Source organism: Onychostruthus taczanowskii, unplaced genomic scaffold, assembly GCF_017590055.1.
Source record: "Onychostruthus taczanowskii isolate IOZ18803 unplaced genomic scaffold, ASM1759005v1 scaffold23, whole genome shotgun sequence".
NCBI lineage: Eukaryota > Metazoa > Chordata > Aves > Passeriformes > Passeridae > Onychostruthus > Onychostruthus taczanowskii.
The window spans coordinates 5,498,584-5,514,235 of NW_024499573.1; the positions used below are offsets into that span (position 1 = coordinate 5,498,584).

At 41.1% G+C, this 15,652-nt stretch overlaps 1 protein-coding gene across 1 annotated transcript; it reads left to right on the forward strand.

Annotated features, from left to right (window-relative positions):
- The first annotated feature begins 95 nt into the window (after positions 1 to 95).
- On the forward strand, positions 96 to 10,417 carry TRMU (tRNA mitochondrial 2-thiouridylase). Its single transcript, XM_041405525.1, has 11 exons — positions 96 to 239; positions 339 to 504; positions 2,656 to 2,762; positions 3,321 to 3,443; positions 4,574 to 4,746; positions 5,705 to 5,758; positions 6,290 to 6,356; positions 7,188 to 7,288; positions 8,323 to 8,467; positions 8,704 to 8,786; positions 9,979 to 10,417. The coding sequence occupies exons 2-11, from the start codon at positions 362 to 364 to the stop codon at positions 10,123 to 10,125; spliced, it is 1,143 nt and encodes a 380-aa protein (XP_041261459.1). The 5' UTR covers positions 96 to 239; positions 339 to 361; the 3' UTR covers positions 10,126 to 10,417.
- The last annotated feature ends 5,235 nt before the right edge of the window (positions 10,418 to 15,652 follow it).

Below are 15,652 nucleotides of genomic sequence, written 5' to 3' on the forward strand. Positions count from 1 at the left end.
GTCGCTCCCCGCGCAGCCTGCTCCGGCCGGCGCCGCCCCTCGGGCCGGTGGAGCGGCCTCACGCCGGGCAGGGCAGCGCGGAGAGCCGGGCACCGCGGGGGCGGCAGAGCGGGCGGGAGATGTGACTTTACCGTCGCGTTGGGTTGCTGGAAGAGCTTGGGTTAGCTATTACCTAGAGTGAAAACCAGCTGTGCAGTAACTGCGCTGCAAAACGTAGCGCAGGGCTGCTCGCGTCTTTGGTAAGATGTAGTTATTAAAGCCATTCTTGAGCAACACAGGCTTTGTGTTCAGGCTGTAAGAACTTGGCTTTCTAAGTCATTCTTGCCTTCATTTCTTAGGCTACCAGGTGACAGGTGTGTTTATGAAGAACTGGGACCCTCTGGATGAGCAGGGAGCTTGCTCCATTGACAGAGATTGTGAAGATGCTTATCGGGTGTGCCAGAAGCTTGATATCCCGTTTCACCAGGTTTCCTACGTGAAGGAATACTGGAATGAAGTATTCAGGTAGAAACACGTTTACAATAGCCGGTCTTTCAGTATAGTATGGTCTATAACATACTGTTATATATGTGGTATTTTGTTACAATGAAAAGGAAGAATGAGCAGATAAAGAGCAATGGCAATTCATTGCAGTTTTATCAATGCTAAAAGAAAGCCATGAAGCCTGTTAAATATTGAGGAATTTCTTTTTTCTCTTGTTTATATTTAAGGTCAGAATTTATATTTTGCTTTTACTATGGTTTTTTTTTTTTTTGGTTAGTAAGAGATTTCTGCTTGCGTGAGTGTTTAGCAATTGCTTTGTTGCAGCTTATTTGCTCAGCTGCTGATGTACTGGCCCAACCTTACAGCAACTTGAAAATAAAATTAATGGGGTACTGTTATTGTATTGTGTGTAACTTACACAGTGCATTTTACACAATGTGTACTGAATCCAGTTTAGCACAAAATGATTGTGACCTATCCTTGCTTCTTTAAACTTGGAACAAATCTGAAGCTGTTCTCTAAAGAGGGTGCTCAGATTTTCTGTGAATTTGTTGTGCTTTAAGTGAAGTTCTACGTAGGAAAAGCTGAGAGATTTTTGTGAAAGGTAGTACAAGAAGGGGCACGTTGGTATAACAGCATAATTTATCTTTCTGCATTGGACATATGTGCATAAAAGATGTTCCCTGGTCTTTATCATCCCCCTTTAAGTAGTGCTGTTATTGCCTTACATGAAACTGAGGAATAACCTGGTCATGCTGCATGCTGAAATGTCATTAAGCTGAGCACCAAACTTTTGGACAGTCAGTGAAGAAAAGAGCAAAACAGCTCTTTTCTGGGAACGTTCTCTCAATTTTTCCCCTTTTGGTGTGAGGGAATGAGTAAGTGCTACAAAACTTCTTTTTATTAGTTTATTAGTACAGTGTTTCCTTACATTCTATTACAAGTGTCTTCATTTGTTTCAGAACCTTTTTTTCTTCACTGTCATCACTGATGTTAAATATACTCCTCCTCTGGATCTGTCTTTAAAGAGTTATTCACCATAAAACACCTTTTATCGTGAGAACTGTTCCAGGTCTTGTCTTTTCTATGGTTTATGCAAAGCCTGTTTCAGTTCATTCTGTCAGAGAGAGATCCAGCAGACGCCCTTCATTGCCCTTTCTCTGGTTCTGTGCTTTACTAGAAGTCTGAATTGGTGTGAGGGTGTTGTGGTGACTCCTTTATAGAACTCCTGGGGTACCATAAGAGTCAGTGTGAGCCAGCTCTGGGTAGACCCAGGTGATTTAATTATTAGTATGAGTTGTTGAATTCAGAACTTTTAAAAAGGAGTTAGAGAAAATAAGAGATATGTTGCTTTATTTTCTATTTTTAATGTAGTGTCACATGGTAAAGAAGAATTAATTGATTCTGTTTCAGATGGAAAAAAGTAAAACCAAATAATAGGATTGCTGCTATTCTTTTAAATCCAGTCTGTGCCCTCAGTTCTTCTTGAGTGCAGTGGCTACTGACAACAACTGACAAAGGCCTTTTGATATTTGATAACCTGATAAGGCCTTTTGATATCTCAGGGTAACATTGCATGCTGATTTAATTTCATTAGTTATTATTTCAGCGTTTTCTAAGTAATTATGCAGCAGTGTAAAACTGTAACGTATCTTTGAGAAACTTAGAATTTCTTGGAGGGGGAAAAAAAGGACAGGAAAAAGTCTCTAAAATTAAGCCCCATGAGTGACTGCTTGTGGTGACATTATTGCAGCTGAAGTTACTTACTGTCTGTTCAGCTGAGACTCTCCTGGTGTGTACCACCAAATTGTCCCACTGGAAAAATAAATAGTGTTGTTTAATTCTGAAGGTAAGTATTCTGTGAGAGATGAGTAGGATGTGCACAGTGGACAGTCACATCTGCCCAGAGGGAATATTCATTTAATAAAGCAGGGTTACAAGCTTGTAAGTGGTAACTTGATCCTGTCCTCAGTGCACTTTGTAGATCTTCCAAACATTGTTTTTTTGCACAGCAAAATCTAGTGGATGTATTATTTCTGACATAAAATGTTTTTGGTGACTGGGTCTTCTCTGGGACTGGGAGTCAGCTTCTCATATTTGAGCACTGTCCAGTTTCTGATAGTCTTATGCACATCAATGATTCTGATAGACATTTGAGTCTTTATTTTACAGTGACCTCTTAAAAGAGTATGAATTGGGAAGGACGCCTAATCCCGATATTTTGTGTAACAAGCACATCAAATTCAACTACTTTCTGCATTATGCTATGGATAACCTTGGTAAGGCATTTTCAAGTGTGTCAGTACAGAGTGTGTGCCATGGAAATTCTTAAAGGAAACAAACTCTTTAAAAGGTGGGGACATACTTGAGTTCATGTGCATGCCTAACTCATATCTCTTTAGTGGTGTGTCAATCATTGCAAAGTATGTGATTTTAAGGTTGCTTTTACATAAAGAATCATAGCATGGTTCAGGTTGGGAGGGACCTTTAAAGGTCATCTAGTCCAGCTCCCCTGCCCTGGGCAGGGGCATCTTCCACTAGATTAGGTTGCTCATATGTAGGAACAGATTTATTTTGGGGACTTGCATTGACCTGACCATTAAGTTTTACATTCTTAGGTGGTCCTAAAGTACAAAAGCACAAGTGCTGGCATGCTGGTGAATAGTTTGCATTATTTAAATAGCAGGAGTATGATTGTAGTCAGTGTAAGACTTCTCTATAGGTTTTCTCTTTTCATTGCTTTCTGCTTTTCTTACTGTATGTTTGCAATTGTGTTTTGTACTGTGATTTTCAAGTTTGTGCCTTTATGTTATGTTTGGTTTTTCTTTCCTTAATAGGAGCAGATGCAATTGCTACTGGGCATTACGCCAGGACCTCACTGGAGGATGAGGAAGTGTTTCAACAGAAACATACTAAAAGACCACAGAAGCTTTTCAGAAACCGTTTTGAAGTTAGAAATAGTAAGTTGTGTGTTCATTTCATGTTTTGTCCTACATATGAGAGAGAAATTTAAACTATATTTGGTGTCACAGAATCAGGGATGTTTGTGAGCTTACACACAATGGTTACCAATTAAACCCCAGCCTTTGTAGATGGTTTTTTGTACTAAACAAGGGTATTTATATTACTGAAAATGACCCTGACTTGTCAAGCATTACATTTTCTTGTTTTAAGAGTCAGATGAATGTCTGAGATATGGTGAGAAGCATGCTATACCCAAAGGGACAAAACCTTGTGAACTAAAGCTATGCAAAGCTGCTACAGTGATGATTTCACATTAGAAATTCCTTACTTTCATTTGTCCACCCCTGGACTTAAAGGACTTTATTTCTTTCTTTGTTTTAATTTTACTTCTGGAAAGTTGAAGTGGCCCCAGCTGGACTTCTGGTCTATGTATGTGACAGACAGTTGTGTGTTGTGATGGGCTTCCATGCCCCATGACTGAGATTTTGTGTCACCAGTTGTAACTGAGCTGTTGGCCACTAGTTTGGGTTTGAATCAAGAAACACAATAAACAGTGTTTGTACAACAGCAAAGCTATTAATTTTAAAGAGACGGGGCAGAACATGATTGAAAAACTGTACCAATTCTATTTCATCTGGGTAATCAGGAGATTTCATCTATTTTAAAGAAAAAGGTCAAACTCTCATCTCTGAGCATTGGTAATAACTCCACAGATTGGTCAAATCATTGATTTCTAGTAGGGTGATTTCAGGGCAAAACAGTGTTTTTCTGAAGAGCAGTATACTCCAAGGTATTTGAATCTTCATTCTCTATTTCACAGGAAGTGTGAAAGTTGTTTTTGTTTTTTGCTTTATCGATGTCCTTGCCAGTCCATGCACTATTGAAATAGATGAGGCAGTGAAGTCTTTGTGGGATTCTGTATAGTACAAAACCAGAATCTTCTAGATCTTTTTAGTGATACAGAAATATCCAAGTGTTTTTGTTAGATTTTGAAAACATGTAAAATACTGTCTCTAAACATGTGTTTGAAAATAATAAATCAGAGCTATTGTCAAACAAAATACTAAATAAATTTGAACTGTTAATAGTAGTTACGTTGAGATGCTTTATGTGTTTGACTTTGCAGCTGTGAAACTCCTTCAAGGGGCTGACCTCTTTAAGGACCAGACCTTCTTTCTAAGTCAGATTTCACAGGATGCTTTGAGGAAAACCATCTTCCCTTTAGGAGATTTAACAAAAAGTTTCGTAAAGAAGATAGCAGCAGAACATGACCTTCATCATGTGCTAAAGAAAAAAGAGGCATGGTAACACTTAACACTCTTTTGATTTGTATTTCTATCTAAAACAACTTTCTTGAACTTTTTGAAATTTAACCTGGGACAACCCATCTGTTTCTGATGGAAAAGAATAATATAATAGGTTGGGAAGCATTTTTCATAGCTGGCTACCTCCTTAAAAGTACTTTTAGGATCTTGTGGTTAGTTGTGTATTGTAGCTTGCTGGTATTTTGTCTGCTGATGTATCTCAGAAGAATTAAGATGAAGGTGAATGTGTAGGATGCTATGAGCCTAAAGGAAAACATCCTCTATCACAGCAAAGGAGAAGCTTTTTTTATTTTCCCTAGCTTTTAAAAGCTTCTTCACTTAAAGTTATTTCTCAGTATGTCTTTAGAAATTGGATCATACTGTTTGTCTGCATTTACTCTTTTAAAAAAAGTTACCTTTCTCTGAGAGCTAAGACTTCATGAGTTGATCTTAAAAGCTGTAATGCAGGCAGTCGTTATGTTTTTGATGCTGCCTTGATTGGTTTTTATGTTTATTATTCAGCCTCATTAAATGAGTGTTTGAAGAATGTCAGCAGTAACTGGAAGGAAGAGAAAAGCCTATTTGGTTCTGAAAGTGGTTTTTTATAAGAGATGGACCATCATTGTATGATTTTGTTACTTTTGTACTTTAATATGAAAGAGACATCTGTTTTTAATACACGTACAACCTACTCACCAAGGTTAATGTATTAATTGAACAGATGTTCTATTTCCTATTATCCCTCTTACTGCTCTCTTCTGTGCTTACAGCTCTCACTGATTCTGTATAGAATTAGTTTACCTGTATTGCAGCAGATATTGTGGATTTGTTTATGAGATGCCAAGGATAGTTTGAGATACACGGGGGGGGAAATCTTGGACAGATTATTAATAGACATTATTTCAAATGTTTTTCTCTGCTTTTGTGTATTCAACTCCGTGTTTCTTTTTCAGAGTATGGGGGTCTGTTTCATTGGTGAAAGAAACTTCGAAAATTTCCTTCTTGAGGTGAGCAACACTAAATCTCTGGCAATCTTTGTTTTGTTCTGGTGTTCAGTTTTTAAAAGACTGTCTATAGAAAAATCTCAAGCAGCTTGTGGCCCACTGTAAGTAGCAATGTCCCACCTCCCTTTGCAGCCACAAGCCTAGTTAGAAGCTGACACCCACAGCCTGTAGGAAGCCTCTTGCTCCTCTACCAGCTGTCACACATTTTCTGGAGCAAAAGAAGTGAACATGCACTCCTGTGCCTGCCAGGCTCTGACACATGGTTGGATTGTGAGAGAGACTAATGCTGGATCCTGCTGTCTCCTGACATATGTGAGGATAGGGGAAGTGAAGCCTAGAATTGCTACTCATAGGGGCTGCCCTTCCTGTGTTTCTCTGAGAGCAGCATCAAGAAGGAGTCAGTAAGCTGCTTGGGCAGAGTTTTCTTCTTGAAGAGTTGTTTTTCAGCTTTGAGAGAATGTAGTGACAGAATCTGAAATATACTATGAGGTTTTCTTGGGCTGTCTTGTGACTTACCTCTTTCCTCTTTGTTAGTATTTGGAACCTCAGCCAGGTAACTTTGTTTCCATTGAAGATAAGAAGGTGATGGGAAGACACAAAGGTAATTGGCTCACCCACTTTAATAACTTGCTTTTAGATAAATGGAACAATACCGCTTGGAGGGACAAATTTTGGGATATTCCAAAGGAGTCTACAGGTTTTACCCAGTTTGTTAAACCATGGAATATTTGCTGTATACCATAGTACAGCCTTGAACTACAGCTGATTCTTGGTTATTTGTTCCATATTGCAAGAAAGCAAATCATTATTAGAGTTACTGTGTTGATACTAAGTACTTGTTATTTTAATACCAAGAGACCATTGTTCACTTAATTCCTTCAAAATGACTGTGCTTCAGTTCCATATTCTTTAGTACCTAAACTTTGCAGAAGAAAATTCACCTCAGTGATGCACAGGAGGACCATCAAAAACGGACACCTTAACTTCTCCTTTTCTCCTGCGTGTTCGTCCTTTGCTGTCCTCAATTCAAGCTGCCAGAACTGAGATCCTCTCCCAAATAATTTATCATAATTAAGATATTTATGATGAAAGGATGTTACACAGGTACATAAAAGTAAGGGAGACTGGCGAGACTGAATGGTAGATAACCCACAAATTGAAACTGAAATGAATAAATAAATGTCTTTTATAAGCCAGGAATAAGAATGCCACAGTTGAAATGGATTAATTTGTAATCTTTAGTTTGCATTTCAGGTACAGATGAAATTTCAAGTAGATGTTAGTTTAGTTTCTGGCTGACCCTCTTCTCTAAGACAGCTTGGTTTGTTATTCTTTGTTTAGTGGCAGAGTTTTGGAGAAATTATTTTAATGTGTTCTTCTGAAAGTAAAAGATGAAAAGTTGCTAGCAGCTTTCCATTTTCATGTTTCTTAGGTTGGTTCCTCTTCACAATAGGCCAGAGGGCTCGGCTGGCAGGCCTCAAGGATGCTTGGTTTGTTGTAGACAAAGATGTCAGCACTGGAGATGTCTTTGTGGTGAGTTAATTAACACTTGTTTGGAAATGACTATTGCATGCATTTTGTGACTGCTGCTGTATGGAATGTAAGCCTAACTTGGGCAGAGTTCTTGGCTTTCCTCTTGGGGGAAACAAGAACCAACTAGAGTAGCATCAGCAGGTGTGAAACATCTTTTCCAAACAGGCTTTTCATGAGCACCGAATTGTTTTAGATTTTGGCACAGAGCTTTTCAAAACAAAGGGCAAATACTGAAAAGAATGAGCCAATCTCTGAACTCTCATTTTCTACTCTAAAGCATGAGAGTTTTATCTTAGTTACTATGGCGTGGTTTATAAAATGTGTATTACCTTGGTTTATGATCTATTGCTGCTTTGTTTTTCTAGTAAAAGGATGAGAAGACAGTGACACGGTTTTATAATTTTGAAAATTGAGGCAGAATATGTATGATAAATAATAAATAATTGTATGTTAATGGCTAATCATATGAGGTGATGCAGAGTTCTGCAGCTTGCTAGCATTGATAATGTTTCTTCGTGTTCATGCAGTTGTTATGCTTCCTGGATACTGATGTGATTATAATGAGGTGTTCTGCCACTTGTTGATGTGCCAGTGCAGGGGACTGCAAAACTCAGTCAAATGAGAATTGAGCAGAAACAGACAAGAGCACTAAGAGATTTTATGTCCTGCAGCGAGTTTGTCCAAGGCAATGCCTTTGCTGGGGAGGTGTTCATTTGGGAAGCTGGAGAAGGGGGAGGTAGCATATTTTTGAGATGGGATAAAGAAGGTCAGATTTCTGAACTCAGCCTGAAGAAGGCAGAAATGCAATTGGAAAGAAAAGCATACAAGAGGAGAGACGTGACTCTGAGGAGTGGGAGACTGACAAATCATTCAGGCTTGCTTTAGCCTAATTTAATGGCTAACAAGTGCTTGCTTTCTTGCTCATATTGCCCTCATTTTGCTATGGCTTGATGCGTTTTCTGTATTTCCTGCTTCACTTTACAAGTTACGTGCTCTTTGGCAAAAACATCAGCAATAAATAAACGTATTTTAAGGCACCATCAAGAGATCACCCTGCTCTGTACAGAGACCTGCTGCGGACAAACCGAGTGCACTGGATAGCAGAGGAGCCTCCGGCAGAGCTGGTTAGAGAGAAGATGATGGAATGTCATTTCAGATTTCGGCACCAGATGGCACTGGGTAGTCAAACCTTGTTTTTCTTTTGTCTTACTTAGTTTGTGAAACTCTGATAGCGTGTTCATATAGTTCTGCAGTAATAGTGGATAGGTTTTAGTTTGGCCTTCCTGTTTCTGCAGTGTCTTACAAAACAATTCTGGACAGTAATATCTTTACTTAGATCTCTTTAGCCTTGCTTTTTCTTCTTTAATGTGAACATAATGGTTAACTGTCAGGTGTTTGATCATTTTCTGCTCTAGTGCCTTGTGTCCTGACTCTAAACCAAGATGGGAGTGTGTGGGTAACACTAGTGAAGCCAGCAAGAGCTATCACACCTGGACAGGTAAGTTACTAGAAGTAGTTTTCTTTCCATTTTTGTGATTTACCTTATCTGGCTGGTAAAACAGAATAGCTTTTTTATTAGCTGGGGCAAAGTAATTAATTTATTTGCATATGAGAGAGTTAGCTCTATTTTGATTATTTATCCACTATTTTAAGGGAGATTGTTTCTAATTTTAAATGATCTCTTGTTATCTGTATAGTCTAAGAAACTTGCTTACAAATTTTAGATGTACATAAAAGCATTCTGGTAATCAGTTGTATATGCAGAAATTGGAGCTGTTGTTGTTTGCAATAAATAAATTTTGAAAGGCATTAATTTGATAATTGCCTGGTTAATATGGGTTTAGTGTTCAAACCTGTGTAGTGGGACTCTGTCTGGTGAATTCCATTGTCCAGACAGAGCTGAGAGGAGGTGCTGTGCCTAAAAGGGATGCCTTTTAACATTGCCAATACAGAGATACTCCATCACATTCCAGCACACTGGCTCTCAAGCATTCCCTTCTCCCAGCATACGTTCTGCCCACCCTCCCCAATACCTGGGGGCCTTTGGGACACATCAGGAGGGAAATTATCTGAGAGCTGTTTGTAGTGGAGAGAAGCTGAGAAGAATCCAGCCAGAGCTTGTGAGAGGCACGAGAATCCCCTGAGTGCCAGGAGCTACTGAGCCTGTAGCCAGGCTCTGTACTGCCAGGTGGTGAGACAAGGCAGGAGCTCCGGGCTCCCCTCTCCTGCAGGAGCCTGCTGAGCACATCAGGGAGCTCCAGTTGCTTCCTTGCAGATGGTCTGCTGCCACAGTCCTTGGCCCCCTTCATGTTCTAACAGGTGCCACCATAGGTTGAGCACAGTTTTCTGGGGCAAAAAAAGTGAAGGTGCAGATGATGTTACGTATGTCATCCCCTTTGGAAAGGAAACTTTCCAGCACAGTTCACTCTGCCTCAGTAACTGAAGAGTTTTTAGATAGCCTTGTAGAAGTTCATGATGAAATGCCCACCAGTATGTTTATAAATTTACACTCCTGTGAGCCTACAAATCCTCTGTAATTTGGGGATTTTTGTTTGTTTCAGGGTTTTTTTTTAAGGTTTAGATGGAGCAGATAAAAATTGCTCGCTGTCCAGCAGGTCTTGCACAGCCTAAAGTTGCTCACCGTGGTTTTTGCAGTTGCTAAAAAGACTCTCCCTGTGTTTATCTCCTAGTTTGCTGTGTTCTACAAGGGAGATGAGTGCCTGGGCAGTGGGAAGATCCTGAGGATGGGCCCATCAGTGTATACCTTGCAACAGGGCAAAAACCGAGAGGAGAGTCCAAAGAAGGAAGAGATTGACAAAATAGAACCAGCAACATAACACCTGGGAGTGGTTATTGAAGGACTTCGGAGAATTTGCTGCCTGAGAACAATAAAAACTGTAATAAATGTGGTTCATAAGGCCAGTTAACCAGAGAGTCCCAGCTCTTGACTGTTAGCACTGAAGTTTTAAACTAAAGCCAGTTTGGTGCAATTTTGCTGGACTGTATGGCGCTGTTTATATTAATACGTATCAAGGGATGTCCTAAGGTGTTCTGTAATAGTAGTAACACTTACAGGAATTTTAATACAAAAATCATGGCTGAAAAAATAAATCTGTCTCTCATGAGTAAGTGAAATGCTTTTTTTTTCCCTTACTTAGAGGTACCTGTCCTTAGTAAAGTACATATGTTATTTTACACTAAGATGTTATGTTTGTGCTTGGAACTCTGGAAGAGGAATGAATGATGTTTGAATTCAGCATTTTTGGAATGAACTCCAGGCAACAGATACTTATTTTTAATTTTGCATAGTTTTACAAAAAATGTTTGGATTCTGTATTAAGTAGTCGCTTCAGATGTTTACATAAAACTGAGTTACAATCTTAGGGGCTTAACAGTCTTGAATGCTAAATGCTTTCACACAACTGACTAATTTTCTCTTAACTGCTTAGGTCTGAGGCTTGTTTGGTTTGTCTCCTGGAGAAGAGAATGCATTGTTGTGCGTGAGAAAAATGCAAATTCACAGGGATTTCCTTATTGTGGATCAAGCTTAATATAGACCTGATAATGATTGGCTCTTGCCATGTCTCAAAATGGAGTGCTCTTAGGAGGAGCTGAATACTTAATCTAAATTAGGTAGGTTTATAAAGACTGGGTGCATATTGAGGACACCCCAAGCTTACAGTAAAACTTCATTGCAGCAAGTTAGCAAAAATGAATTCCTGTCTTTCAGCATGGTAGTAGAAGGTAACTGTTCCTGAAGTACAGTTGTGCAGGAGCAGGACTTCCTGGTGGTGTAGAATTTTGAGATTTTAACTGGCAGTGAGATCTCAGGTTTGCTGGGAGCTGCTGAGCCAGTGCTTCACAGCAGGAAAGGTTAACCATGTCCTGCTTGTAGCACAGCTGGCACTGGATGCAATGAGTGTCTGCTACAGAACCTGCAGAACAGAGGCTTTTTGATATATTCCCTGCTTCCCACTTTTTGTTTAAGCATCCTTAACACTGGACACAGCAGTAATCCAGGATGGCTAATGCAGAGAATTCAGAAGCTGACTTGCTGCTCTCTGGTGGAAACCTCTCCAGTAATGGTCTCCATTACTTTATAGGCTCAGAGGACTTTGGTTGTTATCGTCAGAAATGAACCTCATGGTTCTGCTGAAGAATCCTCATCTGAGGTAGGGGTGAATACGAGCAGTGTTTGGTTGGCACAGACCATTGTCTGAGAAGGGTGGAGGCTGCAGCTCAGCCTCTGCCATGGTGACAAGCAAAGCCCTCTGACATGGTGAAGTGATTGCTGCTCTTGCTCCCTAGCTCACCACCCTGCTGTGAGCTAGGAATCAATGGGCTTTTGTGAAATTCAAATTGCACATAGCTTCTTGCATGGGGTGCTTCACAAGAGGTGGCACATGTGCAGCAACACACTTGCATGTTTAAAGCAGCCTTTCCAAACAGCTTGGAAAGAGGGAGGTGAAGGAGAGAGCTGAGAGCAGAGTTGGTGCTGGGCTCAGGCAGCCCTGTGCCCTGCAAGGACCATCACTGACACCATTGCTCACACAGCCTTTGCCAAGGCTGGAATTCAGCCAAGATTAGGCTTGAATGAGTTAGGAGCAGTCTGGTAGGTCAATTTCCTTTTTTGTATCTATTGCAGAAGATTACCATCAATGTGCTTTTTAAAATTCATTGGCTTTTCACTTTTATTTTGGTCATTTCTTCTGCCACGTTGGGCAACAAATTGCAAACAGGTGATTTCACTTTCAAGATGTCATTAAGCTTTTCAAGTCTTGAAATATTTGGTTTCAAGGACTCACGTGCATAACTATTTGGAAAATTACTTTTTCCTTCCAAAGTAGAAAATGTGATAACACGATTAGGATCATGTGACTGAAAAACCATGACTCGTGTCAGCTAAGGCTGGGTCTGAATTGAAATCTCTGTTGCCCTGTGAGTATATTTTGAAGCCTGTGTTTCTGAGTGTATAATGGCTGAAAAAATTGCACTCCAAGTGCAGTTTTATTCCAGAAGTGCTTGTGTAAAACCTGTCTTAATTGCACTCCTGGTTTTGCTCCATCTTGGCAGTGTTCCTGCCCCAGCTGGTGCTGGAGGACAGAAGTGACCCCACGCAAGGAGAACAGGGCTGTCCTGTGATTCTCTCTTCACCTGGTTAGGATCTTTGGAATGTTGCACAGGTGTGGTGGAGAATTTCATTTGCACTATGGCAGTGCAGTCACTATTTACAGTCCAGCAGTAAAAGCATTGGCTCTTAGTGTTTGCAGTGGCTTTTAGGGCTGAGAGAAGCTGTCATCCTCCCATTCAAAACTGAGTGTCCACTCTATTTGTCTCTTCAGCTGCGAACCACAGGGAATAAAGCTGCTGTTGTTTTTATGAAGCTTTATCCTTTTTAGAGTAGGTCTATATTTTTAACATACAAGCAAAAAACCCCCAAATTTTTGGATGCAGCATTTAAATTTGTACATTTTATATATGTGAACATTGAATCCAGCCCCTATGGACAAGGCTGAGCTCTCCCTGGAAGCTGGGAGATGAGTGTGTGCAGCCTCCTGTGCAGACTGCCCCGAAGGCAATGAGGTGGGACTGGAGTGAAGGTTCACAGCACAGCCTCTGCTGCTGGGGATTTTGGGATCAGGCTGTTTCAAAGTAGAAAATGTGATAACAATTTAGAGTAAAGGATACAATTTCTCCTTCCACCTTTATTCTCAAACCAGAATTTTCTAACCTCTCTGTCCAAAAGGACCCGGGACTGTGTTGGGTTCTGCAGCCAGGGCCGGCACAATGAGCTGCAGGGGGATCTCAGGGCCATCAAACACTCTAGAATTTAATTTTAAAACAAATTTCTCTGCATTCATGTCTATTTACATGCTTTAAAGCACTGAACAAAATGAAATTATCTATGATAAATGCAGTAATCACACCAATGTGGTACACACCGGTGATGCAGGGAGGTGATGTGCCATTTCCAGCTTCAGCACCAGGAGGCACCAGGGCATCACGGTTATCCCTCCCAACCGTGGGCAACATTCCTGGGAGATGTGGCAATTAGCGCGTCTGTAATTGTGAGTTTTTCCCTTTAGTTTTAGATTTGTGCTGAGCCAGTGCATTGGAAGAATTGCCCCTCGGTGGGTTTGCTCACGGCAGGGATAAAGCTGCCCAGGCATGTCAGCACAGCCATGAGCTGCCTGAGAGCAGCGCCTTTTAAGAGCCAAACTCTCACCGGGGCTGGGCAGACACCATGGTGCAGGTCAGGCAGTGACAGCCTGGCAGCAGGGAAAACACCTTTTCATCAGGGTGCAGCTCCTGCCTGCCCTCTTTCCCCTGTGCCAGCCCGTGCAGGTCATTTGTTTCCTGGTCACTCTCAAATTTCATCTCATCTGGTTCTTGAATGGGTGGAGGTAAAAGGGAGATTTTTTTTTTTCTCTTGAGACCTAGTACCAGGTTCTTACACTTTGAATATGTGAGAGTTCTGATGAACACTGTCTTTCGGGGTTTTTCCTTTCTAAAGTATCTTGCTTTTTACTACAGGCATAGCACCAGCTACAGAAACTTGAGAATGCAAAAAGTGAATGGACTCCTCATTCTGTGCAGGTTTGCAGCACGTAGAGTCATTTCTACAGTACAAAAAAGCTTCCAACTCATTCTGCAAGTTTAAGGTCCTAAAAACAATTAAACACATGGACAGATACCCCTTAAACAGAGCCTACCTAGAGAAATTTAAGTTATTTTGGGTGGCTGCCCCACTCTGATAATTCAGTTGCACCTTTCCCATTCAATAGCACCATCTTTTGAGGAGGCTCCAGAAAATACCAGTCTTATAATTACAGCATATCAGTCCCTGTGGTGAAAAGCAAGACCTACTTCCAGTAAGAAGATTCATCAAGAGAAAAGTGGCCTGGCTACTCTGTCCTGGATTTCTCCAGAAGTGCTGTGGGGACTCACAACAGAAATTCCTCTGGTGCTTTGCATTCCTGCAGGGCTCCTGGGTTTGTGTCTCTGGGGTTGCATGAGCTGGATGTAGTCTGCAGCAGTGTTGGTGGCAGTTCTGGCTGGCAGATGGGACATCTGAGTTGTATCAAAAAACTTCAAGTTGGACTCCTAGACAAATGGTGAATTCTTCCTTTTCTCTAAGAATGCCCCTAGGGAGAGAAGAGATGTATGTAGCACTGACTTCGTGGGAGCCAGCTGCTTCATCCCTCTGTGCATCCAGGTCTCCTTTTATTTCAATGAAATTTGATCAGAGCAGAGACAGGAAGCTCAGCCATGTCCTTGGAGCAGGGAAGATGCCCCATGTGCTCCTCTTCCCTGGGGCAGGTACTGCAGAGATTTCCTCTGTCTGCCTCCAGTCTGCTGTGTTCTCCAGGGCTGCTAAACACCAGCACAGCAGGAAAATCCTGGGCTGTGCCCACTTCTCAGTGCAACACAGGAGAGACTGGGTGAAAACCAGTGATGGACCATTTCTTCTCTCATTTGAAGGCCTTCAGTGAAATTTGGGTAGCACAGATCTCTTTGGAAATCTGTCTCAAAGGCTGCGTTCCCAGCCCTGCTGCAGCTCCTCCCTGGTGGCAAAGCAAACTCATCTGGTCTGGTGTGCTCTCTTTGCACTGGATGAGGCTTTGTATGAAACTATAAACATCAAAGAAGGGGGGATTGTAAACATAAAATGGACTGGTATGCAAAAATAGGATAACTAGCCATGTAGCATCTGGTGGATTTCAGATTGGTGCTGGACTAAAGGCATTTTTTATTTTAATCTAGTCACTTAACTACCCTTCACACGTTTTTATCTCTCCTCTCTGAGAGTCCATGTCCTCTCTATAGGCCGTGTCACACCAACAGCTCCATGCCTGTTAGCAAATTTGCTATATGTAGTAAAACCATGTGACAAATCTATTACAAATTTGAAAGCTTTCAGGTGTGGCTTTTAAACTGAAAATCACTTTATGTACTATTAGTACTTATTCATATAGTAACACCTTTAGAAACAAATCACTGGGTTTAAATATTAAAGGTGTTTTGTGGTATAAGGTTTTTACACTGAGTTTTACACCTACCTTTTGGGGTGAAGGAGACAGCACAAGAAGAATCTGTGAACTGATTAGTAGCGAGGTGTTGAGCCTTATTTAACACACGACCATTGTGTGGAGCAGACTGTCCTCATGTGGTGTGTCTCCTCTGCACTGCAGAGCACCAGCGGTGCTTGAGCTCCAGAGCAAGCAGGGGAATTCCACACTGAGAGGAGAGCTGAGGCTGGTGGCTTTGAGGGCTGAGACCGATGACTTTTAAGGTGGCTCCCTGCAAGCTGCCTTCTTTCTGAGGCCAGAGGACAGCATCAGTGATGGATCAGGAGAAACATGT